At 37.9% G+C, this 16,407-nt stretch overlaps 1 protein-coding gene across 1 annotated transcript in view; it reads left to right on the forward strand.

Annotated features, from left to right (window-relative positions):
* LOC129365942 (rho guanine nucleotide exchange factor 28-like) overlaps positions 1-16,407 on the forward strand; it is a 41,586-nt gene that overhangs the window by 12,511 nt on the left and 12,668 nt on the right. The window contains exons 7-17 of the mRNA XM_055039492.1: positions 5,800-5,921; positions 6,031-6,401; positions 7,960-8,134; positions 8,538-8,649; positions 8,860-8,940; positions 9,955-9,997; positions 12,070-12,159; positions 12,749-12,872; positions 13,672-13,816; positions 14,054-14,109; positions 15,510-15,567. Coding sequence (XP_054895467.1) covers positions 5,800-5,921; positions 6,031-6,401; positions 7,960-8,134; positions 8,538-8,649; positions 8,860-8,940; positions 9,955-9,997; positions 12,070-12,159; positions 12,749-12,872; positions 13,672-13,816; positions 14,054-14,109; positions 15,510-15,567 — 1,377 coding nt within the window. The remainder of the gene's footprint in view (positions 1-5,799; positions 5,922-6,030; positions 6,402-7,959; positions 8,135-8,537; positions 8,650-8,859; positions 8,941-9,954; positions 9,998-12,069; positions 12,160-12,748; positions 12,873-13,671; positions 13,817-14,053; positions 14,110-15,509; positions 15,568-16,407) is intronic.

Below are 16,407 nucleotides of genomic sequence, written 5' to 3' on the forward strand. Positions count from 1 at the left end.
TTGATAAAGATTACTAGCTTATGTCTAAAACAAAGTTCTGGATTTGTTGTCAGCTGGACAATAAATAGATGGTTTAAAAAGCGTTTTAGTCTTAGGTTATTTTCTTCCTTTACGGTAAAGATGACAGCTGAGTTCCCTCTTGGCAGATATATGTTTCACCATTCACTGTGGAACAATAAAGTTAAAATTAGAACTGTTCCCATTACGCATTGTTGCTCTCAGGCATTCTACACTGCAGCGGCGGCTCAGTCAGACTTAGATTGCCGCATCTTTTCCAGTGATGTAACCTGATCTCTGACAGCGTGTTGGGGAATGTCAGATGTCCGCTCGAAGGCTGATGAAGCGCTCTGTGGCGTTCATCATCCTCAGGCTGCACTGTTTCGTGGAAGGAGCTAAAAGTGGTGCTTTTGTAGCACAGTGCCAAAGAAAAGCTTGATTTTACTTTTACGACAATCCAGTTTCCTTCATGCGTCTATTGAAAGTAGCAGTTTACATTCAGTCGTTAGCTACCAAAATTCACGTGTGTGCTTTAACTTAACATTTCCTTCAGGGAGAGTCATGGGAAACCTAACATAGGAGCTTAAAATAGTCCAAATTTACTCTATTGTGGTTTTAAAGCTTATGACTTGTATGCAAGTAGCTGTTGGAAGGAAAAAGAGACGCAGGAGAAGATCCTGTTACTGCCACGACTGTGTCATGGCTTACCTCCAGTGCTCTTTTCTTCAACTTTCTCCATAAACCCTCTGGAAGATTATCTGTGCCACAGTGACGCTTACTGACATTTGCAAACATTTTACACTCTCTCTACACAAACATTTAAATCTCACAAGAGGTTGCAACATTTACAGACATTTTCATTTTTCAACACATGAAAAGTGAATCGTGATTTCAGGTGTGCACAGCTGCTTGGCTGTTTCTTTACTGGTGAGAAATGATCGCTGGCTCAGTCTGGCTCTCTGACTTGATCTCTTCATGCATTCAAATGTAAACACGACGAGTATGTGATGCTTGGACCAGGAAGTTCGACCACAGGTGTCATAACTCAGAGCCATTTTTGTGGATATTGGTGAGCAGCTTTTTAATGGTTTAAATGTCCTTTAAAACAAAGCTGAAAAATTATACTTCAACATTTGTTATGAATCCTTTCGACTTTGATTATTATTTTATTCTCAGCTATCTTCAGAGTGACTGCTGGTTTAGATAGGTGTTTCAAAAGAAACTTACATCATAAGAAATGTTTTAATATGAGCAAATTATTCTTTAGCTCTCAAAAGGAATTGCTCCAAATGTTTATATTGATAATAATTTTATTTATCTGGAACTTTTGGTTTCAGCATAAACACTTTAGCTGGACAGAAACCTTGAGAGAAAGTGTTTTTGTGTCAAAGCACACTCCGTCTCCTTTTCCCTGGGGTGTGCGGGAGTTGAAGGGTCACTCTCTGCATGTTTAACTGCCCTGGTCTGGAAGCCTGACTGTGACTGCTGTCTTTGTCTGTGCAGACCTACATGCTCTCTTTTTCATGGTGCTGCTACTGTATAGTTAGCTCTCACATAGCAATTTATTCTGACTATCGCATCCCTCCACATACATTAAACACGCTGCATTTATTAGGATGTTTGGTAAACATTGAAGAATCACTACAATTTCCAGGTTTTGTAAAGCATTGACAAGCTGATTTAGATTGTTTTTGAGGAACTACAATCATTACTGTGCAATATATTTCTTTGTATAATTTCTGTTGTTTGAATTATTTATAATTGAAGCAGATCACTGTATGTTTGTGAGAGAACAGTTACTGTAAAAAAGGGTTTTACTCTTTCAAAACAAAGATTAGGCATGTTTTATTTGTTTAACTGGTTTTATTATTGGCTATTTCAAGGTAGATATGAGGAAATTAGTTGGGATTAAGTAAAGCACAATCAACTAGGAACAACCATGCACACATACACTTTATGTTAGGACAATTTAAAGAGACCAAATAAGCTACAGTCTTGTTTTTGAGTTGTGGGAGAACCACAAAGAGCCTCCTTTAGGGAGAATATGCAAACTTCTTGCATCCAGAACCATCTTGCTGCAAGCAGCTACTTCACCATGTAGCAGCCATTTTAACCATTCACACACAAAACATATTCACAAATAGATAATTCACTCAATTTTTAACACAGTTTTTGTGAGAAGCAAACCATGAGAAATTAGCCATAGTTTGGTAATTTAACTTTTCCTATATTGTGAATGCAGGAGGCCATATATTGGAAAGTGAACCCAGAGCTGCTTGGAAAGTGACTTCATGAGGGCTGTCAGCTAGTTTTTCTGACTTTTAAATGAAACTTTCAAATCCTCAGTGACAACCTCACCCTTCAGCTATCATCATGATTCTGCACTGTCAGTTGACTGTCAATTGTCACACTATCTGTTTTTCTTTTTAAACAATAGGTTTTATAAGACTATGCTATTAATAAAATAAATCACTTGTGCATCACTTACTGGCACCCCTAAAATTTTTTTTATAAAGGAGTATTAAGTAAAATTTCCTTTTTTAAGGTTTACATCAGATGTTGCTCCCTCATCAAAAACATACTTGGAATGTTGCTTTGATTCTTTCATGCATTATTGAATCTCTAGTGACCGGAAAATATATAATACAGCTCTTTTAAGTCAAGCAGACTGTAAGACTGCTTTTTCCTCAAAGTTTTTAGAATTAATCTGAATTAAACTTAAATATATTTAAGAATTGTTATGTATCTTTAACATTGGTACCAATTGTTGTGGAGAGTTGTACCTTTTATGAGAACAACAAAACAAATATAGAGGGATATTGTGCACTACTATTAAAACTCTTTTGTAGTTTAATGTCTTATTTCACTGGTTAACTGATGCTAAACACAGATCTTGCTGCCTGACAGTAATGTTCACTGAGTCACTGTTTATAGGTCAGAGGTGTGTGAGTAATTGAGTCCATGGCAGCCAGCTGTGGCTTTGGACTGGGCCCAGAACCTGAAATATTTAGCCTGTCTGTCAAGTTCATGACATGGGTTTATATGAAACCGTATCTACTTTCAGACAGCAGTCTGATCCCCATCCAGGCTATAACCACCCCCTGTGAATTAAATTGCTGGACTCGTTCTAATCCGATGATATGTAGTAGCGTGCCTGATGTGATTTTGTGCAGATATTTCAGATGTGGTTTCACATTTCAAACAGAGTAGAAGCTTGTTGGACCCGGAGGATTTAAGAAAGTAGCCGCAACGGTTTGCTGTCTGTTTGAAGGGTATGTCAGGACTTTGGAGAATGAGGAACGATGTCGGGTAATCTCTGTATACACTCGACTGGTTCAACGAGAGTTAATTCATTTAGATTTAATGTGAATGTGACGGGAATCATCTGGCGTCCTCATCAGTGTCCGTTTGACTCCCCGTTGCCTCTCAGATTTATGGGACTTGCCGCCCACAGGAAGCACAGCCAATTGTGGGTCTGATTTATTCTGTGTTTCAGATGCTGAACCTCTCTTCTTCTGCTCACTTTAATAGTTACGATGGATTTGTTTTAAAGAATACTGCAGAGTTTTGGTTTTAAACAATGCTGGAAGAGAAGTGGTAGAAGCATTTCTGCTAGAAATATTTTTTCACCCACCACCCCTTGTTATAATTGGAGGGGAGCTTTAAAGGTTGTAAAATGAGTATTATAAAAATAATTAACATTTACCTAAGCTCATGAGCGTCCCTCCTCTGTCTAGTTTCAAACAAACTCCTATTTTTTTTTTTTACATACTTATATTTAATATTATACAAAATACCTTGTAGTCCCTATTATAAAATAATACACCATCAAAAACCAAAACCAAACCAAAGTAAATTTTAAAAAATGCAAAAGATTTTTACTTAAACTGTCTTCTTTGTTTTTCGAATTGTTTTGGGAATCAAACAAACTGTTGTGGTTCATCACAGAGTTGAACAATAATGACATGAGATTTATCCTAGACAAAACTTCAGTCTTAACAACCTTTATATCCAGTTATACAGACACCAACTGGAGCTTTTATCTTCACATTTTTTTCTGGTGAAAAGGTAATCACCCAGAAACTTTCTCAGACTGTGTGGGCTATTAATGTCTTTTAAATGTGTTGTGATTTCTTAATAATGACTTTAGACGCGTGTCTCACAATGACCTAAATATATCACACCCTCGACATCTTGATTTGTTGCTGTTGAACTGCTGTCATTACACTTGTGGTTTTTCAAAGAAATGCACTTCATTCAGAAAATAAATACTCTGACTCACTACATTGCACTTTGAAACATGTTTACAGTTCTGGCTTAACAACAAGATTTTAAATGCTTGTTTAATTTAGCAAATCCTCTGAGTCAGAGTATAGGCCAAAAAAAGCCTCCAAGTGCGCCATTTCATAAATAATGGGCGAAGTCGAAGATTGGTTCTGGAAATAAAGGCACTTTTTTATATCTGCTGAAAATATCAGCTGACGATAATCCATTTCCTATTACCTTTCTAATCTAGTCAATAAAACCCCAATAAAATCCACTGAGGTGTGAGGTTGTTATGTGAGAAAATGTTTGAAATGGAAAGGGATATGATCCCTGCAATTGAACTAAAATGCACACAACTGTACCATATGGTGAGATTAGATTTGGAGCTTGAGATCCCTACATTAAAAAAATATAAAGTAGCAAAAAAGAATCTAATCTTTCTGGAAAGGTAAGAGAGAACCAGGTGTGCAACATTTATTGTAGAGGGGAAGCTGTACATTGCCAATAGAGCTAAAAAATAGTCTGTAATTTTGCACATGACTGTACACAGTCGAGCTGTTTACATATGGTTAATCAGGAGAAAGCGACATGTAAAAACTTAAGTTCAGCATGATTTGAAAATAGAAAAACTATACAAGTTTGAGATGAGATAAAGCACCGGTTGACCAAGGAGTGCAGTGATGATATTTAACAAAATTAGACTGTAAACAATTTTTGTAGTTAGAAACAGTGGAAATTTTCTGGAACTTCACTGAAGTTTAAATCAAATTAAAATCAATCATCACAAACATGCTGTAGCTTTGAGTTTCAAAATACTTTTTTCCTCTCTACTTCTTCTTCTTCTTTCTTTTTTACTTTAACCCTGAAAACTAAGAAGTCTTTGACGGCTTTTGATCAATCACATGATATTCATCAGCAGTTTGAGCCTGACTGTTTGTGTTTTAAAATGGGCATTCTCAGATTCCTGAGTTGACTTAGCATTTACAGCCCTTTCGTTGTGCTTTGTTCAGATAAGTTTGAACAATAGCTAACTATTAGTATTTCCTCAGAGGCTCATGGGGCTGCAGCTTATGCATATGCTACATTGTAGCCTGATATATTTAAAAAAAAAAAAAGCTGTGTTGCGGAGAAGGTGTGCTTTGTGTAGAGCAACATGCCCAAGGGAGAGGTGTGTGTGTTTTTCCCCTGCTGATCAGCACAGCCAGGCTGCAGCTCACAGTACCTCCTCTGTGTTGGAAGGGTTCCTCTCAATGCCACTGTGTGCTCGCCAGGAGTTATTTCCACTCACCCGCTGTATCAAAAAGCAGGGCGGGGAACAAACATATCTACAGATTTCCATCCACAGCAACTTCATGTATGTGCAAAAATCCCTGACACACACACACACACTCAAGGAGAGAGAGAGAGAGAGTCTTGATACTGAACAATGACATGCATCTGCCCAGGATGTCTATGTCACTTCCCGTGTTTGTGAGCAGTCATTTGGTGTTGCTCTGGAAACCAAATGTAATATTGAAAAATCCCCTCTCCGTGCAGAGAAAAGCCAGTCTATAAGGGAGAGCCAGGCCTCGTCCCCGACTCGGGCAGCAGCTGCCAGACTTTCAGCAATGATACACGGCAAAGACCAAGTGTACGCCAACGCCATGCTGGTGGACCAGGTGAGCTACAATCACTTTTTAATCTGAGTGAAAGTTCTTTTAATGTAAAACACAGAAATCTGCATACAGAAAAGTTTCTTCTTTTCGCTTTTTCCCGTTTCTGCTTCAGGTGGATGGAGCTGACATTAAGTTTCGGTCTCCAGGGGATGAGGAGGAGGTCAGCCCTTCATCCTGCTGGGATTCCTTCTCTCCCACTCTCGTTGAATCGGGGAATTGCTCCCAGAATCGTTCCCAATCCTCACCCCATCACAGGCCAAGGGGAAGTCAGGGCCCAGGCTGGGACAATGGCAGGGAGGCATACTCTTGTGTTTCTCCCCCTTATCCCTTTGCCTCCTCCCCATCTTTTCCTTCCTCTCCCTTGGCTTCCGCAATTCGTTTGTTCGAGGGAGGGCAGAGGCGACAGACGCTGACTGGTCCTTCGGACTCTCCAGCTTTGAAGCACAAAGAGTGCAGCTTGACAGATGCGTGCCGGGGCCTGAGGTATGATTCTGTTTCTGCTGTGGGTTTCATCACTGTGTGATCTTGCTGCAATAAATACTTAAGACATTATGGTAAGACAGCTAAGTTTAATGCAGCTGCTTCATTAAACTATTTTGAGCCATTTTCTGCAGCAGTTAGTGAAGATGAAGTAGAAAGAAAGAAGTCCTGATGCATTTGAGCTGTTGTGTGAGTTTCCTCAGTGAGGTTTGACCTCAGGAAATCCCTCAGAAGACTTCATGATGCTCAGATTTGCACACAATGGTAGTTAGTACTGTTTTCTGGGTCACGAGGGCAATGTGGCTGAATTTCTCAAATAAATTTTGAAGCTTACCAGAAACTAGTATGTTGTCGAACTTGACTTAAGGACCTTCTTAAATTTTTATGTTTATGAACAGGAGGTGACAAGCTGACTCTTTATCTTTTAACATGAAAAGTATTGAATTTACATTTTGCTTAAATTTTTGTTTTGTTTGAAAAATTTTACTTTTTAAGTTTTAAACAACTTTTTTCTGTTCACAAGCTGTCCAATGCATGCTTGAAAATCTCAGGACAAATGGTCAAGTTGAGCACCAAAGTGTCAGCCTAAGAGAAAAATATGAAACAACAGAACAGCATCTGAAAATCATGTTCAATTTCAAGAAAAATCCAACAAAGGCCTTACACAGTTTCTATAAAACGCATCACCTTCAGCTGCTGATCATCTAAAGTATGGAGATTTTTTTGCTAATTCAGAAAATCTGACAGAAAGGTAGAGCTGGTACCTATCTTAACAGAATAAAAATAGAACTATATTATGCTTCATCATGAAAAATGTATTTTTCTGGCAATTCAGTTTTATTTTGTGTGGGTTGCCACTCTACTCTTATTCTTCAAGTTTTGAAGAATAAGATCATTTCTACAGAATCCTCTTGATCTGAGGTAGTTATCAACCACGTAAGTTAGTTATCTTATGTAGATATCTTTGCCATTTCTTAGAGATTCTGACAACAAAATAAGATATTAAGCTATGTTGATGGAAAATTACAAAATCATAATTGAGAATTTCAGCCACAAGTTCCCAGATGGATGGAGTATTTAGGGGCTTTCACATCTGGTCATACACTGAAACTGGATTTCAGGATTTTAGACAAACAATCTATATTTAGAAACACATCTCCCACTCACTGCCACAAACAGGGTTTTACTGTGGCTACGTTTGAGTGCATTGATATTTTCTGCTAGACAAGAGTTGACTTATAAATGCAGTGAACCTGATGAGAAATAACGTAATGACTCGGAATTACATAAAAGTAAAATGTGATGGTCTGAGTACACAGCTATGAGGCACTCCTTTCTTAACTTAGATCAAGACTTATGTTGAGTTTATAAAATGGGGAAGACACAAGACTTACACAGCCATAAAAAGACAGGCAAATCCAGGACTTCAACTACATTTGTTAATTTACCTGTATGTACTTTGAATGATGCTGGAAAAATTTATATTTTAGCATTCAGGGTCAAAACTGAGCCATGCCATGTGTGTTATCTGTGTGTTTTGCATCTCTTTGTGGGTAAATAGCCCCAGTCTAGAGTGTGACAGTGAAGAAGAGGATGTATTGGGCCAATCCTACCCTTGCTCATCTTCGAAACAGAGGTCCGTCCTGCAGTCCAGCTCTGGAGAAGAAAGGGACTCTTTTGACACTTCACCCGATTTTAATCGCTCACACTCTGAAACTGCAAAGACGTCCAACAAGGTACATCTCAGTCCATTAGAAGCAGATGAAAACTGGAGCTGGATAATTAGAAAAAACCTTCAGTGGCTAACATGTTGGATTCAGTGTTACTATATACTATATTTTTGTAATCTTTTCCATCAAACCGATTATACCCCTTTTAAAACTAAATTCAAATTTGAACCCTGTTCAGTCATTCCACAAAAAACATCCTCCATTACAAGTTTTCCAACAAACACAACCTCCCTTGACAGCCATCAGTAGACAAGGTCAGATTATCAATAGCTCCATAATGAGGCCTAAAGGTCAGAGATGGGTCTGTTTGCCTTATGTGATTGTGCTGTTCTCCAAATTTCCCTGCTCATTGACTGAACTTGTGAACATTTTTACAAGTAACATTTTCATCACGTGTTTTCTTACCCAGAATTCAGAAGATGCTGAGGTTCGTATGCGCTCCTACTCCTACTCCTCCCCTAAGGCGAGGCCATCGCGGCCTCTGTTGAACCGGGACTCAGCTGTCAATGATCTGGAAGAAGGTGCGTGAACTTTGGCATCTTTGTCCTGCGATCCCCCGCTTTTGTGTTTACAAGCCAGCTGAACTGAAAAATGTGGACAGTTCAAGTACCATAATGTGCAGTTGTGCCTTGGTATAGCGCTGCAGTGGCACTACTAATGATGAGACAATTGTAGTTTGTGATTTTAAACTAAAAGTTTTCAGCATTACGTTCCTGCTTTATTCCATTTAGATGGCACATTGAGCAGCGGCGGTCGTTCGCTACTTCAGGCTTTATCTCTCTCTAAATCATTATCACGTCTCACCCAAGTTAGTAAGTATGAGTGCAGGTTGCAACTTAGACATCAACTTGGTTTGCTGGTGAAAGCATTTTACTGTTTCTTGACTCATTTCATGTGAAGAGCTGCTCAATTACAAGGCACATTTGAGATTGTTATATTTTTAAATCTATAAAGACTTAAAAACAAATCAGAAAAGCAGAAAATAAAAGCCTGTTTTTGTTGTATAATAAACTTTCCAGTAGTTTCCCATTGTTGCCCTAATTGTGCAGTTCTGTATTTGTGGTGGGATTTAATTCATGGTGGTGAGCATGAGACCACTGTCTCACTGAAAGAACATATTTTCAGATGTCCAGTAATCAAAAGCAGACCTTTTTCCAATCTTCATTATTTTCCCTCCATGAATAACAAAATAATAGTTTTCCAAAAACTAATTCATAACACAAAAGAACCTATAATGGCTGACAAGCAGAAGAATGGAGATTTGGAATAACACTCGGCTCCCGTTGATCATCTGATGGATGGAGGAATTGTTTCTGGTCTGAGGCTTCTGTTATGTTTCCCTTTGGTCACGTTTTGTTTTCCTCTTGGCTTTTTATTTTTCCATCTTCACTGTCATCTGGTTTTTCATGGAAAAGGTTGTGTTTGTTCTTGCTCTATTGGGTTTTGCTGGATTCAGCCTTTTTATGTGATCCCTGTTTTTGCCTCTAAATAATAATGAGATCTGGTGGGGGTTTCCAATTCTGTCAGCTGATCTTTCTGTGATTCTGTGGCAGCTAATAAAGTGCTGTGAAAAAAAAAATAAAAGATTTGTCCGCTTACAGATTTCTTCTGTTTTTTGTATTGGTCACACTTAAAAGATAGCTCTACTCACATCTTAAAGACATGGGTTTTCACACTGTGATTTTGTTCATTAGGGGGAGAAGCATATTTTTTTGAACAAAGCAAAAACAGAATAGATCTGATGGGGAAAAAAACACTTTTTTCACTGCATTGTATCTCCAAATGCATTGACTTATATTTCTAACTTCTTTGTTTCCTTGCTACAGAACAGAGAGCCTTCAACCTGACTGAAACGACGAGAGAAAAGAGGTAAACCAGCACGTCACTTCCTGACCATCAGGTCTGCTGAACTGTGTGTGCTCTCACTCAGACCTACGTCCCTTTTTTTAGTCATCAGCAATGAACAGCAGATAGAGATTGGCTTAGATGGAGGCCGAATGTGTACACATGTGTGGGAGGTTTTGTGTTTGTATCGCTCTGATTTTGAACTACCCAGGGTCTTAGTGTGCAGGATATGACATGCTTCCTGTAGCCAGGCTGGGTTGGAGAGTATTCTCTGGTTGCAACCTCAAAATAACCCAGAGTAAACAGCAAAACCCTGGGCCTTCTTGGATGTCAAGAAACATCAGGAAACATCGGTACCACATTAGTGGTACTGAATTTATTGTGTGTGCATACTGTAGTGTTTATGTTGGGTGGTGATTTAAACAGCTGTTCTGAAGTAACATTTGCTTTAAATTCTTTCCATTCATGTAACATATTTCATTCATATACCATTGTTCATCTTCATCTCACTGACTTCATCATTTGTTAAAAAACATTTACTGCTTTAACATAGGAAACATCAGGGCATTATAATGGTAGGGATATAACAATACATAAAACTCACAAGACGAGACAATACTGAGTTGTACTGAGGACAGAATTTTAATGTTACTTTAAAATAAACTTCAAAGATCAGGCAAAGCCACCATGACCGCAACTGGCTCGGGTTTGAGATTGGAGTCACTTCAATAGGAAATATTGTGATGTTTTGATGTTATGGGATTTTGCATGAAGAAAACTCGGTAAGCCCCTACGTATTAGACAACTAGAAAATTATATTGGATGCATAGGCACTAGAGATACAATAGTGTTGAAAAGAAAACACATTAATTCTGCAGCTGGATGTATCAGGGTATAATAAAAACGATTTGGTTGTAAATTTATAAAAAGCTGACCCTGAAGTGTACAAACACAAAGAACACACTCTGCAGTGTGACTGTTAATTAAACGAAGACAAAGACAAAATAGAAGATAGATTTCCATTACTTATTAACTGATAATCACCAATGTGACCATAATTATCTGCAAAATAACATGAATCACAAGACTGCTAGAAATATATTCTTTGAAACAGTGATGCCAAAGCCAACAGAATCGTGTTTGGCAAAAACCAAACACAGGATATCATCAGAAACACCTCATACCAGGCAGGGTTACAGAGGGTTGCTGGTCTGAGCATGTTTTTCAGTCACGCCACCATTTTATTTCATGGAGTATTCAAAGTATTCTAGAATTAGTGGTAAGATCTGTCCAGTAGGTGAAGCCTGGCCAAGAACATAAATGTTGTAACTTACATGAAACTGACTGATAGTGGGGGAGAAGTGTTGGCATGAACTGAAAAAATCCTGATTTTGGACATGTCAGAGCTTTTCCAGAACTTAATTGACTGGTTCAAAGAGTTCACATTTGCATTTATCCAGATTGGAGCTCATGAAAGCATGAAAAAGAGTTTCAGCTCCAAGATCAGGTGGAGAAGGACAAAGTTTTGAGATGTGTTTGATGTGAAAGAAGACAGATTTGATGCTGTACAGCTCAAAGCAAAGTACAAAGAGATTCCGTAAAGAATAGGGTGCCAAAAATCCGATTCAACAACATAAAAGTATGTAGTCATATAGAAAGCAACCATTTCGGATTATTGCTACTAAGTATGGTTCTACATCCTGCATAATCATTGGATGTACCTCATTTGTTAATTACAGATGCTCCATTAAAAGTTTCTTCAGTTAATAATGAAAATCTGGAACCAGTTGTGTGTCTTTGCACACTGGATTAGTCTTAAAAACTAGGAAAGATCAGATTGTTTCTATGTGGCCTGATCTGAAAAACACTTGAACTGCTGTATATTCCTTTTTATTATGACTTTGTGTCCTGTTAGTGCTTCTCTGGTTGTAATTTGGTTCCACTAAAACTCTATTTAAACCCTTTAATAACAAATGTCTGTGACATAGTTTCCTTAAACCTTAATCCCAGATACCACCAACAAGATAAATTTTTAATTTTCAGTTTCCTACCTAAGAAGATATGAAGCCTTTCTGAGGTGTTTTATATCCACACAGGATTCTGGGTTTCCGTAAGCGGGCCCAGTCAGCAGAGGAGGAGAGCACGACATCAGTCCAACATCTCACGCTTACAGAGTTCCTCAAAGAGTATGTCTCCTTAAAAAAATGGGCTCATAGACATGCACGTGTGGTATATCTCATTCTGTCCCTGCTGTAGCACCAATCTACAGCCCATTTTTTAAACGCACAGATTTTTATTCTTTTGCATTTGTATTTGTATTTGGCTGTGCAGGAATGTGTAGTAGTTTAGTCCAATATATAGGGAAAGGTTACTTCTCATTGCATGTTTCTTTCCTATCTCTCTGTCATTGTTTCTTTTTGCCTAGGAGGCCTGTGGTAACCAATATTAGTTGCTGTAAATTAGATGACAAATTAATAACCGGAGTTTGCCAAGGTGGATCTATAAATAGCAACTACTTGAGTCCATAGTGACTTCCAAGCATGCCAAGCATGTTATTAAGAGTAATAATCTGTAGACCAGGGATCCTGGAAGACTGTCTGGACATTCTTTCATTTCAGCATGACACCATTTTTCCTGATTAGTCATCCTTTAACGGTTTGCTAAAGTACTAAAATAATTATTCATTTCATAGCAAAAGAGATGCATGTTAGATTTTAGTGCAGAGGTAATTCTGAAATCATGTAAGAGTGAGTTCCCTTTGAATATACCATACAGGATTGAGGATGAAGAGTGGGATAAATACATAATCCCATCTAAGGTTGAGTCGGAGAAGTACAAAGTGAGCCGGACCTTCAGCTTCCTAAAGAGCAGGATGTCCAGTACCCGAAGCAAAACCAAGGTGAGTCGGTGCTGACGGACTTTGTTCCAAAGGGAAAATAAAATTCCTACTGGATGACATTTTGCTGGCATGTGTTAAAATGTGACTGAAAAATCTGTGCAGTTGACCTTTCTAATTAAAAAGTCAGAGCTGAAAGGCCTCTGGAAGTAGTGCACTAAAACGTTTAACAGCCCTCAGAAAAGCCCGGTCAGAATTCCTGCCCTGGGAGGCCCATTGTCTGATAGTTGTGCCTTTATTTGGAAAGCGAGAAGTTTCCTCTCTTCAGGACTTTGCAGAGGACATAGTGAAAAATATTCCCTTACATAACATGTAGTACACCCCTCTGCTTCCCCCTTCCACCCTCAACTTATTTTTCTCCAAAAAAGCCTGCAGAACTAAAAACACGTTCTGCTGTAATCCCGTGAACACATGTTTGTATGTGCTTGAAGGCATGTTTTCCTCACACAATACACTGGGACAGCAAAAAAAACAAACACACGCTCTCGGACTTCCTTGCAAAGTCTGGGAAGAAAATAAATATGGCCCCATCAAACACATACAGAGAGAAATCCCTCTAATGCCCCCCGAGGATAAAGCACTCTAACATCAGCTGTCCCCGTAGACCTTAGCAAAGTAAACAGAAAAGCCCACTCATGTGCCTCTTTATCTCAGCTAGCCTCACTCCAGCAGGTGTCTTGCACCAAACTGAGGGCTGCTATGTGCTACATCTTTGGCGGTTTACATAGAAATGTGGCTTTAAGTACAGTACACGTCAGCCAAAGGAGTAAAATCCAAGTATTTATGACCTCTTTTGTTTCAGGTAAAAGGGAAAGAGACAAAGGAGGGAAAAGAGAAGCTGGGAGCGTCTAATGGGCACCAGTTCGCTCCCATGTCTCCGTCTGCTCTTTCTCTCTGTGTGGCCTGTGATAAGCCTGTTTCTGGGAAAGAGTCGTTGCAGTGCGCCAGTGAGTATTTAATGTCAGAACTGGTGTTGGATCATGTCCTGTAGTGGTTGGAGTGTTTGAAGATTGTTTAAATTACTTTGCACGTGCTGCCATGAAGTTTTCCATAGTGACTTTAAGTATGTTTCATGACAGAAGAATACCAACGTCACTGGAAACAGAATCCATATATATGATACTTCAGTTTGTTGTCAGTCAATTTATGAAATTAACTGGGATTTCCTTTGCCTTAATCTGTAGACTGCTCTCTGAATGTCCATAAAACCTGTCGGGAATCTGTTGCAGCCTGTGGAAAGGTAATTGTTCATTATTCATTTTGATGTCAAGTTTAACAGCAAATTATTTAAATTTTATTTTAATGTATTAGAATTGATTACCCAGTACTAATAAAAAATATCTTTTTTTAAAATCATGTTCTCAAATATGATAAACTTGCAAAATTCTTTGGGTATAAAGACCAGCCAGCAGCATGTACTTTGACGCATGTTAGACCATGTTGAGTGTCATGAGCTTTGATGCATTGAAGAAGATAAGATAATAATTCCTTATGCTAATTTTCACCTTAAAATGATAACTTCTATGAAACAACCTGCAGAATAGTTTCCCTTATGTATTGGATGAAAAAACAAAACAAACAAGAGGATCCGTAGACTGCATTTTGGAAAATTTCGACATAAATTAAAACTACCGTTTGTTATTAGATCATTTGGAGCTGAGTTTTACCGAGAGCCTTTAGAAGTGAAACAAACCCACAGATCACAGATACTTCTATAAACCTAACAGAGAGGAAGAAGTGCTTTCCTATAAATGAATTAATTTGTTTCATATTTGATCAATCTGGAGTTTCTGCTGCCAAAATGATCAATCTTTGTTTCATCTGACCAAAGCACAAGGTTCACAAAGTTTCAGTATGGATTAGCAAACTCCTTTTTTTTTTTTTGATGGTAGGAAAGACAATCTTGTTTCTTGACATTAATAACTGCTTGGGCCTAAATAGTGTGTAATGATCTTATTTTGAAGTGTCACTATGAAAAATTAGCCTCTGCATTTTGACATGTTTTGACGCCAAAGAAAGAGAAAGTCAAATTCAAGCCTTCTATATTCTTTGATTAATTTTTAAAAGTTCATATTCAAATTAATGATATAACCAGTCATGTATATTTAAGCAATGCAAAGTGTACTGAATCAAAAGCAGTAATTACAGTAAAAGAAGCTTATTTGGACTCAAAATAGTTACTTTTTACATGACAAGGCAGGAAAATCTACTTTTTTGGGGTACCAGACCTTTTTGGTGTTTAGATCTTCATTCTTTTTCATTCTTTATGAGTTCACCCTCAGATAAACAGTGAACATTTTTAAAACCCTTTTAAAAAGGTTTGTCCTTTTCGACACACAAAAAGTAATAGTTGCTAGATTATGTGCTTTTCACTTGCACTATTTTTGCAGGCCAACACATACACAATAGGTTTTTCTCAACAGAGTTGGGAACTTATCACATTAAACACTATTGAGCCTCAACAAACACAAATGACCCTTTAACCCCATGAACTGTACAAACATAGAGGTGACACACTGAAAAAAATAGATGTGTTTTTCTTACAGTCACCTTGTTTTTATGTAAATGTTGACTACGTGTGCATTTTATGAACAAAATTACTTATTTGCTCGTTTTAATATAATTGTCTTTGTTTCCCAGAAACTGCAGGAGAGGAATCTAGTGCTAATGAAAAGCAAGACTATGTCTCTCCCACAGAGTGAGTATCCACGCCCCCACCCAAGTGACTCGGGATCAAAAGTCCTTCTTTATTTTGTATTTATTTAGTTTTCACCTGTCCTCCCTCATCTCACAGTTGAGTAAACCTCTTCCCTTCATCCCCCAGTCTGCCCAGTTAAACTTCAATCCACCTCAGTTGGGGGTGAAGCCTGGATTGTCTTTATGTGTGTTTTTGTGCTCACCTTTTTCTTACACTTTTGGGAAATTAAGATTGCTTATGATCTCAAGTAATTAGCAGTTAAGAAAATAAAATCCAATACATTTTAATGTCCTGCAGTTCTTCAAAAGTTGAAAGCTTTTGAAAGAATATATACAAGTATTTCACAAGTCTTTGAAACTAGGCTGGTATGATAACCCTGAGTAATTCAGAAAATATTTAAAATAAACATATATAACATCATCTTGCTTCTTTCAGTTAGAACAGAAAATCCACAGTTGTTACTATTATAGTACTGCAATCAATAATAGCTTTTGCTATTTTCAATGTGGTGCATAAATTCAAGTTAAAACATTAAAGCACAACTACTAACTTACTGTGCAACATATTTTGTTTATGTCAACCTTTTAGATTATTTTTCAGAAGTATAACAACCTAAAACCAGAGAAAAGTTGAAAACTACTGAACATAATTTTAAAATCTTGAAGACAAATGATCATCAGCTTTGTTTTAACATGAGAATGAAAGTGGAAAAGAGCTAACTTCCTGTCAGCAGCTCTGGAGGACAGTAGTAAAAACCAGATGCTTCTACTGGAATGATCCCACAAAATATTAGACTATTTATGGGTCACTATCAGAAATCTGTGAGTAATCAGTGGAACT

Source organism: Poeciliopsis prolifica, unplaced genomic scaffold, assembly GCF_027474105.1.
Source record: "Poeciliopsis prolifica strain line A6 unplaced genomic scaffold, Auburn_PproV2 SCAFFOLD014, whole genome shotgun sequence".
Classification (NCBI taxonomy): Eukaryota; Metazoa; Chordata; class Actinopteri; order Cyprinodontiformes; family Poeciliidae; genus Poeciliopsis; species Poeciliopsis prolifica.